Raw genomic sequence first — 15,479 nt, 5'->3', positions numbered from 1 at the left:
GATTAACAAGACTGAGTTTGCTACTTTACATAAATGCCCTCAGTCACATCTTAAGCCCCAGTGAACTTGAAACTTGCGCTGCTGTTTTGGTCAGAAAGTCTGTTTTGTCAGGGTTACTGAGTTCAAATACCTATGTTCTCTCGCAGATCAGGCGATGTTGGCTGTCTATGGTGAATATGTCTGCTGCAATGTTTTGTATTGTATAGATATGTATACAGTATATTACAAGCTTTTAAAGACATGGTTAAACTACTTCAGTTGCAAGTTTCAAATAAGTTCCCTTTTGGTATGTTTCTAATATTGCATATACTCATTCACTCCGACCACAACAATGAAGCCCATTTTTTTTTATCTTTGATGCAAAAATGAATAAATAAACCCATGCATGTGCAAAATGTATTTTCTCATTTCAAAAATCAAACTTTTCTCTTTCTTAACTCATGCAGCCCCACTCACAGCCCTCATTGAGAAGCAATAGTCAGCAAGTAGTAAATACTGGCTGCTGTATGTACGAAAGATGAGAATGTGACTTTTCAAGCAGAAAGGCATTTTTGAAGAAAAGAAATGAGCCACGGAGTAGAAAGAGAATATAATACACACACATACACACACACACACACACACACACACACACACACACACACACACACACACAGTGGTTTCAAGTATCCTTATCAAAGGAGGCATTGTGAAGGAAGTCGGAGAGGCAAAGCTAGATAAGGAAGATGTCTTTCTGCTGATACTTGAAACTGCCCTTAATATGTCACGTTGTTATTAAAAACTCTGAGTGAAATATCTCAGCTGCATCTGCCTTTGTGACCTCTAGTAGCATCTTGACAGGACTGTCACAAAATTCTGTTGACAATAAAAACTGTAACTGTAACTTGACACTCCACTTGTTTTTCTATGATGAGTCACTTTGAAAGTCAATTTGATGAGTCATATATATATATATATATATATATATATATATATATATATATATATATATGTCTGTATATGTCATAATTAAAAAATCCCCTCTCTCCTTTGAGTTTTGATGACCAGTTTCATGAACACAAAAACTAAAACATCATTGGCACTTTTCTTGAATGAAACCACCTCCCTTTCGCACAAGGCCAGCAGGCATGTCCAATCAGATGAGGAAACCTCCCACCACTGGAGTGTGCTCAGTCACAGGGAGCCACAGGTTTTCATTTGCATCCAGAATTCCTGCCTCCCTTCACTTAACTTGGCTCACTGGACCTGTATTTGGAAATAGCTACATTCATGGTTCATGGAGCATCCCTGAGGTGGTTTTAGAGCGGGTACAATGTAAGTAAAACAACATAAAAATACAAATGTTGAAATATTTATTCATATTGAAACATTTATTCATATTATGTTGACAATGCCATTGTCAGATTCAAATATTTTTACTCAAGGTCTATCTATCTATCTATCTATCTATCTATCTATCTATCTATCTATCTATCTATCTATCATCTATCTATCTATCTATCTATCTATCTATCTATCTATCTATCTATCTATCTATCTATCTATCTATCTATCTATCTATCATCTATCTATCTATCTATCTATCATCTATCTATCTATCTATCTATCTATCTATCTATCTATCATCTATCTATCTATCTATCTATCTATCTATCTATCTATCTATCTATCTATCATCTATCTATCTATCTATCTATCTATCTATCTATCTATCTATCTATCTATCTATCTATCTATCTATCTATCTATCAGCTAAATCAAGTCGTGCTTTGTACACTCTTACAATGACAACAAACAGTAGAATTGATGCAGTTTGTCTAGTAAAAGTCAATATTTAACCCATTTGCTCATCTTTTGTGTTTTCTGGCGCGTCAGCAACCTGAAATTGATGAAAGAAGCATGAGGATGAGGAAGGAGTCCCAGAATGGGTCCACTGGCCACAGTGTTGATTCTCAGATTAGAGACAAGCAGCAGCAGCCTGTGAAGGCCGCTGTGCTTCAAAAAGAGGTGACCGTGTGAATGTGTCTGTTTCCCTCTCTGCGCGTGTGCAGGTCCATGAGAATGAGTCTTATTAGGTGTTCACAAAGTAGGATCCCACCATCCATATTTAATTGCAGTAATGGGGGCTGGGACTGAGTACCAGGCAGTGCCACTCACCAATGATTCCCTCATTGCTACTGCACAGGACCTATAATCCTCCTACACCCTTAGGTGAACGGAAGGGGAGTGAAAGACTTTCTCTCGATAAACCACTATGATTCCTAACTCTAATCATAATTAAACCTGAAACATGTACAAGCAGAAGTTGCCGGTGAAAACTTGAGGTATCAAACAGTGTACAGATGAAAGCTTTCACTGAGAAAGCAACACGTCTGGTGCTCTTCTGTCTGTCGGTGCTCAGGTTGGTCTGCTGAGTGGCGTCTGTCTGATAGTGGGCACGATGATCGGCTCGGGCATCTTCATCTCCCCCAAGGCTGTTCTACTGTACTCCGGAGCTGTGGGGCCCTGCCTCCTCATCTGGGCCGCCTGTGGTGTTTTATCCACTCTGGGTGAGAAACTGAAATGATCACTTCAGATGGCTCCAAGTATTTTAATACACAGACAGCATGAAATAATACAATAACACAGTCATGACGGGCCTTCTGATGGAACTCATAAAATCATATTTTATTTGGAGCTTTGCAAATTTTAATTCATTCCATGATGGTCAAAGTTGTCTGACATTTTAGCCCCTGATATGATTGTGGGCAAAACATAACAAGCAGGCTGCTGGTTAAAAAAAAGGAATTTGGCTACAATGTGAACGATTACTTTGACTGTAAGTTGGAATAATCACAAAATATTAATCACACATAGTCTGTAGTGTGAAACTGTTTCGCTGGGAGCACATTTCTCAGATTCTAAATAAGACTTAACTCCTGACATGATGAGCACTGTTGTTGAAGCAAACTGATTGCATGGCTTGAAGTTACCTTTATCTCTACAAATGATGAAACAACAACCAGCAGCAGGGGCATGTGTCTTGGTCAGGGTTTTTGTGTTCTGTTCCTCGTGTGCCGTACAAACTAAAAGATTTAAATTTAACTGTATCTTTCAGGGTGTAAGACATTTTCTGTGCAGGGGAGTTTGTAGGCCTTTATTTTTGATCTGATCGGACAAAAAAGTGACAAGGACACCGTTGTATTGTATTTATCTTCGTAAGGTTTCAGTCACTGCCAATGAATTTCACACAATCTAGGACACATAGCACGGATTATCTAAACTATAAATCAGTGTGTTGTCTCCTGCTGTATTCAATCAGAGAATGTTCTTCAGTGTCATTCAATGTCCTTATAACAAGGGTAGCTCAGTGTCTGTAGATCTTCGGCTCCCCGCAGTGTTTTTCTCTCTCGCAAATGACATCACAGTCATGACCAAGGTCAAAGCAATCTTGAAACGATATAAAAAAGTAAATATTTTATTCTTAACAAACATCAAATGATCCAAACCAGGTCACTCACCTGTCACCTGCAATGGGTAAACATCATAAACAAGTTGCCTCTTTAAGGAAGTTGCTGGTGAATGAATATGGACTGCTTGAAACATGCGTGCACAGACAAAAGCATCTACCGAGATATATGAGACCGCATACAAGAATCCTTTACTGTTTATGAGTCTGACAAGCAATACACAATCCTAATTAACTCAATAAGCCTCATGAATATGGAGGGACACCTGCTCTGGAGATCATTAGAATACAACTCCAAATGTCTGTCAGGCAAAGTAATTGTTTTTTGCTTTCAGCACATGTCTTTAGTCCTCTGTCCTTGTAAAGACCGGATTCGCTTGAAGGATTTACTGGACAATATTGCGTCACCGAAAGAACACTTGCAGAAGAAAATGGTACGCTAAAATAATGGACCCCTGCAGTAAATCTGATGGCAGTTGAACGGCTGAGTCAGTGTTTTTGTGTTTATCAGTAGACGTGACTGTCGTGATGCTTTGACCGAAAAAGATTTACACCTCGCAAAGTGTCTCTTTAGAAGCTTGTGCAAAAATGATGTCTTTGTGTGTTCAAATTTCTAAGGAATTGTTAAATGGGGACTTTGTTCCTTAAGTAAGAGGTGGTAAATATTTATCTAGCAGCATAAAAGGTCCGTTTACAAGCAGCAGTGTAATCATTGGCAACACCATAAAGCAGGGGTGGGCAATCATGTGCCATGGAGGGCCGTGTCTATGCAGGTTTTCCTTCCAACCTAACACTTTAACAGGTGATTTCACTGATTAACACACTTTTAGCCGCAGAAGTGTGTTAATCAGTGAAATCACCTGTTGAAGTGTTAGGTTAGAAGGAAAACCTGCATACACACGGCCCTCCATGGTACATGGTTCCCTACTCCTGCTGTAAGGAAATACCTTCTGTGTCACACCACAAGTTCCTACCATACGTTTTTCTGCGCACACCTTATCATGCTGACCTATCCTCAAGAAAACACAGAATATGATTAAATCTAAGAAAATAAAAAATGCTTCCAAAAATGAATATCGACTTGTTGCCAGTACTTTATTTCTAAGGTCTGTTGAAGAAATATATTTTCATTTCAAATAGAGAAAGCAGGAATTAAAATGATTATATTTCATCAGAGATTATCATCACCAGTAGACTAAATCATAAGAGAAACAAAATAATTTGATAAAATAATCATTGTGCTGGGGGATAATGTTCTTAACACAGATTTACGCTGTAAAGAGCTTTGACTTTCAGGGTGTTTGGCAGAGTTTGTGGGTGTGGAAGGAAGTTTCGAACTTTCTTGGAAACTCCTAACAGAAGCAATTATAAAAGTCCCTCGTCAGTTTGTTTTACATCTTTATTCTGTCTCTCTCTCTCTCTCTCTCTCTGTGTGTGTGTGTGTGTACACAGGAGCACTATGCTATGCTGAGCTTGGCACCATGATCACCAAATCTGGAGGAGAGTATCCATATCTAATGGAGGCTTTTGGCTCCCTCGTGGCCTACCTTTATTCCTGGACCACTGTTATGGTGTTGAAACCTTCCTCCTTCGCCATCATCACACTGAGTTTTGCAGAATATGCCTCCGCCCCTTTTTACCCTGGCTGCTCTCCTCCTCTTGTTGTTACCAAGAGTCTGTCGGCAGCAGCCATAAGTAAGTACTGCAATACTTGTGAGTTAAAAGTGGTACATTTCTTATGGAGTTGTTAAAAACTACACTGCCCTTAGCTAAAGCTTTTATAATTAATAGATGCTGGCTCAATTAATGTGTTGGTGATATTGTATAATATTGTTAATTTTGTCTTCTTAGTTTTAATCGTCACCGTCAACTGTTTGAGTGTCAAACTAGCGAGCTTCATGCAGAATTTCTTCACTGGAGCCAAACTTGTCATCATTGTAATCATAGCTGGAGCTGGCATTGTTCTGTTGGCGCAAGGTGAGCTTTATGCTCTACTAGTGGCTTTAAAACGTGTGTCCCCCTTGCTAAACACTCAGTTGTAATAAATAACTAGCACATATTTGTCTTTGTGTCCAGGAAATACAGAAACCTTTTCAAATGCTTTCGATGGCACATCAGCGTCTATTGGAGCAATCGGACTTGCATTCTATAACGGGCTTTGGGCTTATGATGGATGGTAACACTTCCCTAAAATTGTTGATTGATGTGGAAAAAAATCTACCGTTCCTTCGCGTTACCTCTGATCCAATGAAACATTTCTTTAAGTAATAAAAACTGTTTGTTTCCAGTAGTTGTTTCTAGATAGACCAAACTATAGCAGCCATTTAACAATACAGATCCATCATGTGGAGCCATTGTGGTCAGTGTAGCAGCTCAAGTTGATTATAATCAACCATTACGTTGCATCACAGATGTACCTGATGTATTTCACCCACAACTGCACAGCAACACAACAGGTGTCCACTTCCTGGCTTCACATTTCCTTCTGCGCATTTCCACACACTTACTTCACTTCTACACCATTTCCTCCTCCTTCTCTGAGTGTTTTTCAGTACATATATATTTCAATTAATGTAGCTGTTGCTCAACAGTATTCAAAGTTCAAAACAACTTGCTCCATTTCACGTTCCATTGCTTTAATGAGCAGGGGGAAATGCAGTACAGTAGTGCGGAGGTCCTACTGCCACCCAGCAAGTCTTTGTTGTAACTGCAGCGCGATGCAGCCAGACCGCCGCAGAAGCGTAAATGCTCTCTCCTCAGTTGCCATGACCATCCTGAGCCTTGAGGGTGTTGACATGCTGCTTTAATTTCCTGATCCTTGGATGCAGGCACAGACAGTTTACCTGTTTTAACCTCTATTAGTTAGTCAATAGTCTCTATTTACCCACAGTATATAAAAAGGATGCACTGGTTAAACTGTGTTAACTTATTTTTGTCTCTGCTTAGTCTGCTTGGCCTGCCTCCTAATCTCCTCTTCACAGGAGTGTTTGGTCTAAAACTGTCGCCAGATTTCTGCTTTTGTAAGGTCAATCTGGGTTCTCTCTGAAAGGGTGAAGTGGGGTCATGTGATTGATGCACTTTTATTTTTATGTCATGGAAGATCACAGCGGAAGTGCCAGGCTTCAAATCTTCAACATAGCAAATTAGAGGGCAAAGTGTGTGAGAAAACCATATGTCAGGAACATTTTAGATGCTAAGGGGGGCTCCAGTGATTCCCTCACATATGGTCGTTACTGCAGGAAAAACTGGGTCTGTCTGGTTGGCTGAGCAAGTCCTTACAAGTAGGGAATAATAGTCTCTTAGGGGAAAAACACTTGATTAAAGATCAGAGTTAGTCATATATCTTATTGTATGGCAGCATTAACACCTTTGAGAGTGACTCATATATTCCATTTTCCCCCACTTCCTATTTTCTCTTAGGAACCAGCTGAATTTCATCACAGAGGAACTGAAAGACCCATTCAGGTATAAAAAAGTAAAAATTCAAGAGGTTCCTTTACTATATACCACACCTGATTCTTTTCACTGCATTTATGGAACTTTATTTATGCAGACGTGTTGAGAAAAACATATTTCTGTTGAATCACAATACCCAGTGTTACACTTTTTTTTTAACATTTATTTTGTTGAAAGTGCAGTCCCTGACTCTAATGCAACACACCAATTGCAGTATTCAGGGAATATCTAGTAACAGTTCGCTTACAGTGCAGTCAAGAAAAGTAACCGGTAAAATGCAAGTTGCTGATAAAAAAATACTATATTTAGATTGAAGTGGCTGTAGAAATGATGACCAGAAAGTCAGAAATCAGATGGCGTCAGCTGAGAGAGTCCATGTTCAATTTTCCACCTAACGACATTGCTATCACTGGCCATGTTTCCATCAAGGCCTTTTGACGCCCATTTTGCTTTTTATGATACGGCATAATGCACCAAAACGTTCTCAAATTCCTCAGAACGTTTGACCAAAAAAAAGAGGAAACAGACAGTTCATTTACAATTGATTTATTCCAATAATTTGAATAAACACAGATGTAGCAAATCCTCAGTGAACTTGATTGGTGAGCTGTTTCCAGCTTCTTTTGACAGGAGTGTGTACGTTGTTTGGTAATGTGCATCCATGAATTTAGGAGGTGGAGCTTCTGCAAAAGCAATGTTAAAAATCTTTCTCCAGAATTACTGACTATACCTTTAATTGGCCCCAGGAACCTGCCACTGGCCATCCTGATCGGGATCCCTCTTGTGTCTGTGTGCTACGTGTTGGTCAACGTCGCTTACTTCACTGTCATGACCACCACTGAACTACTGTTGTCTCCAGCCGTTGCCGTGGTAACAATAAACTGATATCCAACATTCATGAATGTTCATGTCAGTTTTGCATGTGAAAATCGAAGCTTGTAAATGTCTTGTTTGGACTCTATTTAAAAATGTTCCTCTGTTTTTTTTCTGAGTTTTATTTTTAAATAACTTTTTTAGACTTTTGGAGATCGAGTACTTTACCCCCTGTCTTGGATTATTCCACTTTTTGTTGTCTTCTCCACGTTTGGCTCAGCCAATGGAAGCTGCTTCACTGCTGGCAGGTAACTTAGACCTAAGGGAACTTTATTAAAAATGCAGAAGCTAACGAAGAAATCTCTCTGCCTGCGTGCGTGCGTGCGTGTGTGTGTGTGTGTATACACATACTTTAATGGTGTGCACTGAGTGAAAACAGGAAAGGGATACAAATTTGAAAACAAAAAAATACCCCCACATTTTGTCTTTCCTTTGTCACAGGCTGGCTTATGCTGCTGCTCGAGAAGGTCACATGGTGAAAATCTTATCCTATATTAGTTTGAAGCGTTACACCCCATTGCCTGCTCTGGTATTTAACGTGAGTCCTGCATTTAAATTAGTCGACATAACAAACTAATCTTGTTATTCTTGTATAATCAGGTGATTTATTTGATGTTGCATGACCATTCAATGTGTTTTGATTAAAGTTTGTGACAAAAATCTGCTTTAAAACAACACACAAAAATGAGATGAAACATTCTACTGCCTTTCCTATCAAGTAGAAAGTGCTGAAAGTGAAAGTGTTGTATCTTTTAGGGTATTGTGGCTATTCTCTACATTATCCCAGCAGACATCAACACCCTCATTAACTACTTCAGCTTTGCTCAGTGGGCATTCTACGGTCTGACGGCATTGGCGCTTATAGTCATGCGCTTCACCAGGAAGGAGCTCCATAGACCTGTGAAGGTGAGGTTTACCCAGATTAGATCAAAAGACAACAGCACAAGTTAAACATAAAACATGTAAACTTGTTTGATTCCCCAAAGGTGCCGATTGTCCTGGCAGGGCTAATGGTCCTGGTGTCCTGCTATTTGGTCCTGGCCCCCATCATTGATAAGCCAGACCTGGAGTACCTCTACTGTACTATCTTCATCTTCAGCGGACTCCTCCTCTACTACCCATTTGTCCACTGGAAGGTCAGCTGGGCTCACAATCTCATGAGTAAGTTTACCCTTCACAGTTGTGTCTGCCTGGTTCCAAACAGTTCCCTTTATTAAAGTGAAAAAAAAACATTCAAGATTTTAAATGAAGAGTAGCCTCTCATCCATCCATCCATCCAACTGTTCATTCATCAATCCATCTATTGTGCCATTTTGTGCTTCGTGCTCATTGAGCACCCTGGACAACTCTTGTTTGTTGTAGAAGTAGAAGATGAAGAGGAAGAAGTCAAAAAAGAAGCATAGAGAAAAAGAAGAAGAAGAAGAAGAGTAGAGCAGAAGTGTAGTAGAAGAGTAAAAACAAGCCTACCTGTTTGCATACTGGATTAGGACAAAAAAGAAGTACAAATGAGCCAGGATTGCCTTTAATCACGACTAAATTGTAAAAGTAGGAAACAAAAGCATAAACTGGAGTGTCCCTTCCAAATGATCGTTCCCTGACCTGAGACCTTTGTTCATTTTTAGGGCCCATCACCATGTATCTCCAGTTACTGATGGAAGTCGTCCCCCCTGAGGACGAACGGGCAGAGGAGACAACCAGATGAACTTCAGTTGGGTTCTGGTGCCAGTAAAGGATGAAACTGAGCTTGACATGACAAAAGCTACTTGTGTTTGTGAATCTGTGTACAAGGGTAAGATCTGTTGTGTGGGTCCAAAAACTTGAAAAAAACAAACAAAAACAAACAACAAATCCCTGTTTTTACTACTGTTTTAATGAGAAAATTATTGTAAATACTTTATATTCTATATTTATAATAAAGATACAGTCTAATGACAGTTGAAAAATGAGACATTTTAACTTTTTATTGCCAATATAACCAGCACTGAAGCATTGAGCAACCACGTTAACATTTCCTCATCTATCTGATGTGCAATACAGTTTTCACTGAGGCAAAGATCATTCAATTGAGGGCTGCCAGAAGATTTTAATACGGATGAATGGTCACATGAGCAAAGGGATATGGTAAACATTTGAAATGCATGAAGGAGGCAACCAAATGAAGGCTCAGCAGATCATGTTAGGAAGTGATGCAGAGACATGTTTACTTTTGTCACTCCAGGGAGTGTAAACTGAAACATATTTCTTAGATAATGTCTGTGCATTATTTAATAACGGTCTCTACTCTCTTTCACTCCGGATTATACTGGAACATTTATGAAATCAATCACTCTCGATGAATATATTGAAATAAACAATTTGTGATTCCAGCTTCTTCAGCTAAAGAGTTCTCTGTCAAGGGGAATAAAATCTCGAAACCACAACTGTAAATAACGATGCATGTTTAGGAAATATTTAGAGATTGCTTTTAATGCTGGGAAATGGAGTTCTCTTTCACAGCCCACGGCAGCATCAGTTGAGGCAAAAACTGGGATTTTTTTTCTATTCATTAATAGAAGTGTGACAGTCAAAGTGAGTTCTTAGATCAGTCAGCTTGCAGAAGAACAATGAGGTCAAAAGGTTAAAACTCAAGCAACATTTGAAGTGAAGACCAATTTTATTATTTGAGCAACAGTTTTTGCTTCATGGCCTTCGTCAGAGAAATCCTTTGAAGTCACAGAGCTTCTTGCTAAATATCTTCTTATTATGATTTTAATATTACATATGGTGCAGTGGAGGGTTGTACTGCCTTGAGATTTTCATGATCATTGTCTCAAAATATCAGAAGATAGTATTCTGTTACTAATATGATAATATAAATCATCATCATTCAGTTAAAACATTTTTTTTAGAAGGATGGAAACAGATTTTTTTGGTTTACATACTTGTCTGGTTTAAATTTTGTTTCTGCTGTTGTATAAAAGCAAACATACACAGTATAATAATAAATACTTCTTGAGAAAAATACATAATAAATCAGAATCCCACTTCAGCTTTACAGCAAGGTGAAGACTCAAGAGCTGGTTTAAGCAAGTCAATTACAGATACAACCTGTACTAGAAAAACGGTCTTTATTCATGGAAGTCAGTCTGCAAGCCTGGGTGATTGTCAGTTACAAGAGGTGCACTGTAGATATCAGGGTCAAGGGGTTATGAATAATACTCAGGCTTTGTTTCCTGTCTGTATGGCTACTCTGACAGTTACACCTATATGTGAGTGATACAATTTAACGAATGAGCCTTACTGCTTTTATTCATCACAGCGACCGACATCCCTGAAGAAAGTCCACCAGATGTCAGTGTAGCATGGTTCTTGAGGCATGCTGGGTCCTCCATGTTCTTTATACATGGGGATGTAATATCGATGTGGAAATGTAGGTAGTGAAACGTCTCCATGGCTAAGTGTTCACAGTAGTTGGTGTTTGTTGCCATCTAGTGGCTCAGACTTTCTCTTGAACTAGAAATCTTAACGCGCGATCACTGTGTAAAAGTAAAGGTTTTCTGATTTCCAGTAAATCTGCATTGGCTGTGGTGGATGAGAGGACATTTGCTTTGTAACGTCTGCCAAACAAGGCTGGAACTGTGAAGTGAAGCAGCAAGCTGATTATCAAGCCTGTCGTGTTTGGCTCTGTCTAAGAGTGCATGGAGAACTTTGTAATCCTGCAGAGTCAACTCTACAAGTCCCTCGTGAAGATATTACAGACATTAACAAAATGCAGGACATCCCTGACAGAGGCCAGCTCAAAGATGGAGTTAGGATTCAGTGCACATGTAACATAAATGGCCTGGCTCACTCTCCTATTAGCTTTTTAACAGTGGGGATACACGGTTACATTCTGTTTCATCACTCTTTAATGTGCTTGGATTCCAGAATGAAAAAAAACCCACAACATTTTCATTGTGGGCAGAAAGAATAAAAGCACTCTGAAGTTTAAAAAAAAAGTTCTATCTTCATGAGGTGTTGGTGCTTTTGAGATGATGCAAAGTAACTCTGCTCAGTGTCGCTGAAGTTCAGGGATTTGATGACATTACTGAGCGACTCAAGAGATTTATCCCAAGCAGAGGTAAAACGTAGCTCTGTTGGACATTTTCATGAATGACTCACTGTGTTCTTTCTTGACATTTTGTTACTCTGGGTTGGTTATGCATTCAGATATTAACTTCAATGGGCTTTCTACTCAGACGGCATAAAGACACAGAGGTTCTTACCTGACAGCAAGAAGCTGTGGGTTCATACCTGCAAGTTTTATGTTCTCTCTGTTTGCAGTTAGCATGTTCTTGCATGTTATTTTTAACATCTTTGTGACTCCAGAATATAGAAAAAGCCAGCCGAGTTTCAACCAACTCACTTCCACCCATTAAATCTTCTTTGTGGTATCTTTGAAATAACATTGTTACCATTTGTACTAAATGCCTTCAAATTTGCTTAAGACATAATCAAGAACTTTGACATGCAGGGTCAAATAATCACTGGCGTTACATCTCACTCCTGCTGTAAGCTACATATTTGCCAACAAGTTTTCTGGGTTTTCTTAAAGAAGCTGGTCATGTGAACCAATTGTGAGACAATCAAAAGCAGTTGCTTCCATTTGTTAATTATTCACTGGAGTATGTCTTAATCAAACTTTGCATTAGAGCTCGGGAAGACTGATTGAAAATGAATATGCTAAATATTCAGATGATGTGAATGAATGAACCTTAGATCATACACATGATCCATACATGCACACTTTGCTACATGCACACACAAATGAACACACACACACACACATATATACACACGTACAGTACATTCAAAGATGATCTCATTAATGGATAGATGGCGCTGATGAGGACTCATCTGCATATCATTATCATGACATTACTGAGGTTTGACAATCAGTTACTGAATTAGCATTTGGAACCTTGCAATCACTCAGTGACCTTTCAAAAAACACCATTATCATCTGTCATTAATAAACATACGCTACACATGAATGCTGTGCTTGTTCCTGTTTTTGTGTTGTCACAAGTAATGCTTAGGTCTATTAGAAAAAAATAAGGAATGCAAAAATTGAAGAATTATTACTGTGTGAGGTTCTCAGGTGGCTGGGGATGGAGGGGTCAGAGATGGATGGGAGCGTTGGACAAAAAGGTTAACTTAATCAGCAGGGTTGGAAAATTACTTGTGATAAATTGCAATAAATTTTTAAATTTATGGCAAATCAGTGCTCTTGTCTTGGGTTCACATTATGAGTGCAATTTACTTTTAAATGTCCCTCCATCTCACGATGGCAATATAAATGTAAGTGCATGTACACTATAATAATTGCCTCAGGGAACAGTTATGTCCAAGTAACTCGATTTAGTTTGTTTCCTACATACAGCAAACCACATTGAAAGAAGGAAAAAACATACTACAAATTTGGTTAATAAGATAAAAATACCCCAATAAGTCAAATGATGAAAACTATTTAGAATATCTGATTTCAATTTGCAAACATTTTTGGTTGAGATGTTCCTGTTTCTGTTTCACCTGACACTTATTCAACTTGTTCCAGCTGATTGCGCCACTGTGATATGAAATCTAATTTAATTTAATGGTTAGAAGGAATCATGATTTCAGAGTTTAACTTTAAAGAGTCTCTGGAAAATGCACTCAACTGGCTGAGTGAAGGGAACAATAACATTTTTAAAGAGTCCAAATAGAGGTGGGAAAGAGAAGACTTTAACATCTCGCAGGAGTCTGTTTTGTCAACATGACCTGTTTTCCTCCATTGGAGGGCACACTTGAATAAGCAGTAGTGGTGAAATGAGCCAGCGCTATTTCATGTACACTGTGATCCTTTTACAGTAGAGGAGCCGTGCAGATGCATTTTCCCAGACACATTTCCCAGATTTGTGACTCACCCCCACCTGGCATTAACTGTAGTGTTAAGAAGATTGCTTCATTTAAAATATTATTACAAGGTCTTTCAAAAGTGTCTCACTGATGACTTTGTTTGACAGCCTTTCTCATGTGCCTATTTGTCATTCATGCGTGACAAAAGCTATCAAAAAAGGACATTTAATCATTAGTTTTTCAAATTTTGCACAAACCCATAACAATTACAGTTTAATAAAGTAAGAATTTTTATATTTCTTCATCAGTTTCATGAAATGAATTAGGATACATTTAGACAGTATCTCAGAAAAGGAGATGTGCTTAGACTATTTCAAATATTCCTTGTATGACTGTTTATTCTGACTTAAATGATGTGTTGCCTCTGTTCTCAGTGTGTGTGTGTGTGTGTGTGTGTGTGTGTGTGTGTGTGTCTCTCTCTCTCTCTCTAACACATACAAAACACACCGGCTTGCTAATCTTAAAAATACAGCGTTGTTTGCTCAATGTTTCCACCAGCTCCAGGTGTGGATAAGCTGAGCCCAAGGCAATGGATATTCCTGTTGATAAATTGGTAATGACATGAGTTGACCCCACAAACTCTGCCAGCTTATGGGGTTTTACAATAAAATGATTTCTGCTCAGTGGAGAAATGATGAATCACAACAGATTAATTACTGCCGTCTCTTCCCTTTTGTGCACCATCACACTCTTTCTGTTCCATCCATCTCTTTCACTCTCTTCCCCTTGTTAACCTCTTCCCTTTCACGCCCCTTCCCTCACGTCTCTCTCTCTCTCTCTCTCTCTCTCACACACACACACACACACACACACACACACACACACACACACACACACACACACACACACACACACACACACACACACACACAAACACAAACACAAACACACACATGCTCTTTCTCTTTCTCCTGCTGGGATTTTTTTCTGTATTCCCTTTGATCTTCCTTCCTCTCACCCAGTTAAGGCTCTAACTTTAATTGCGCAGCTTAGAGATCAGTGGTAGATGCCATCATACACTGTCACAAGTGACTCTAGTCTTACGTGTGTGTGCCTGTTTTTTTTGTTGTTGTTTTTTTTTGCTATCTATTGAAGACTTTTTGTGGCATAAACACCACTAAACTTATCAAGACCCCTAGTCCTCACGATGACCAAAGACCAGTTCTAATGTGACACAACCTAATTTCTTGGTTAAAGTTAGAAGTAAGGTTAGGGTTAGGCATCAACATCAACATCAATTGGTTGGGGTTTATTAGGGTTAGTGTTGGGTTGTCCACATAAATAGAAGTCAATCCAATGTCCTTGTAAGGATAGCTGGGCAAACCTGTGTGTGTGTGTATGCGTGTGTGTGTGTGTGTGTGCGTGCGTGTGCAAAACAAACCAACAGTAAGAAGTATTTGTGTATACTTGCCAAATTTGTATGCACATATTTGCACATCTGTGTGTGAAAATGTCGGGGATCAGGAGTGGAATTCAGCATATAAAAAAGTGGTGCTTGCTAATTGTGTTGCTGTGCATGCTCCTCTTCTGCACCCGCTGTAGTTTCTGGCTTTTTAGCGGCTCTTTGATCAGCAGATAGTGAGATGGTAGGGAGGCTGGTCATGTTGGCTTCTCTGCCTGATGCATGGGTGGCTTCTACACATTCAGCTCACAGTGGGAGGCTTGACTGTTGATGTGGCTACGTTTGTGTATGTGAATGCGTAAACGCAAGATGAGATACATGCGAAGTTTAAAAAAAAAGAAAAAGAAATAGGGAAACACATAGGCAGAAAAAAATTTGTGTAAG

At 39.1% G+C, this 15,479-nt stretch overlaps 1 protein-coding gene across 1 annotated transcript; it reads left to right on the top strand.

The window, feature by feature from the left end:
• The first annotated feature begins 1,205 nt into the window (after positions 1–1,205).
• slc7a9 (solute carrier family 7 member 9) lies at positions 1,206–10,229 on the top strand. Its single transcript, XM_086195318.1, has 13 exons — positions 1,206–1,314; positions 1,876–2,007; positions 2,402–2,549; positions 4,901–5,143; positions 5,300–5,425; positions 5,525–5,624; positions 6,869–6,913; positions 7,651–7,774; positions 7,922–8,025; positions 8,219–8,315; positions 8,534–8,683; positions 8,764–8,938; positions 9,400–10,229. Exons 2-13 carry the CDS (start codon positions 1,900–1,902, stop codon positions 9,477–9,479), a joined length of 1,500 nt encoding a protein of 499 aa, XP_086051444.1. The 5' UTR covers positions 1,206–1,314; positions 1,876–1,899; the 3' UTR covers positions 9,480–10,229.
• Positions 10,230–15,479: the final 5,250 nt, after the last annotated feature.

The sequence above is a fragment of the Aulostomus chinensis genome, chromosome 2 (assembly GCF_037954235.1).
Source record: "Aulostomus chinensis isolate RoL2024-O1b breed Wild chromosome 2, RoL_Achi_v1.0, whole genome shotgun sequence".
Classification (NCBI taxonomy): Eukaryota; Metazoa; Chordata; class Actinopteri; order Syngnathiformes; family Aulostomidae; genus Aulostomus; species Aulostomus chinensis.
Note: the sequence above shows the minus strand (reverse complement) of the source record. Positions and strands in the feature narration are given on the sequence as shown.

Bases quoted from the DNA above. Each gene is read 5' to 3' on its own strand.
- slc7a9 (XM_086195318.1), top strand. From the start codon at position 1,900: ATGAGGATGAGGAAGGAGTCCCAGAATGGGTCCACTGGCCACAGTGTT. The intron at 5,144-5,299 runs GTAAGTACTGCA...TTGTCTTCTTAG, and splicing joins TCTGTCGGCAGCAGCCATAA to TTTTAATCGTCACCGTCAAC. The intron at 8,939-9,399 runs GTAAGTTTACCC...GTTCATTTTTAG, and splicing joins CTGGGCTCACAATCTCATGA to GGCCCATCACCATGTATCTC.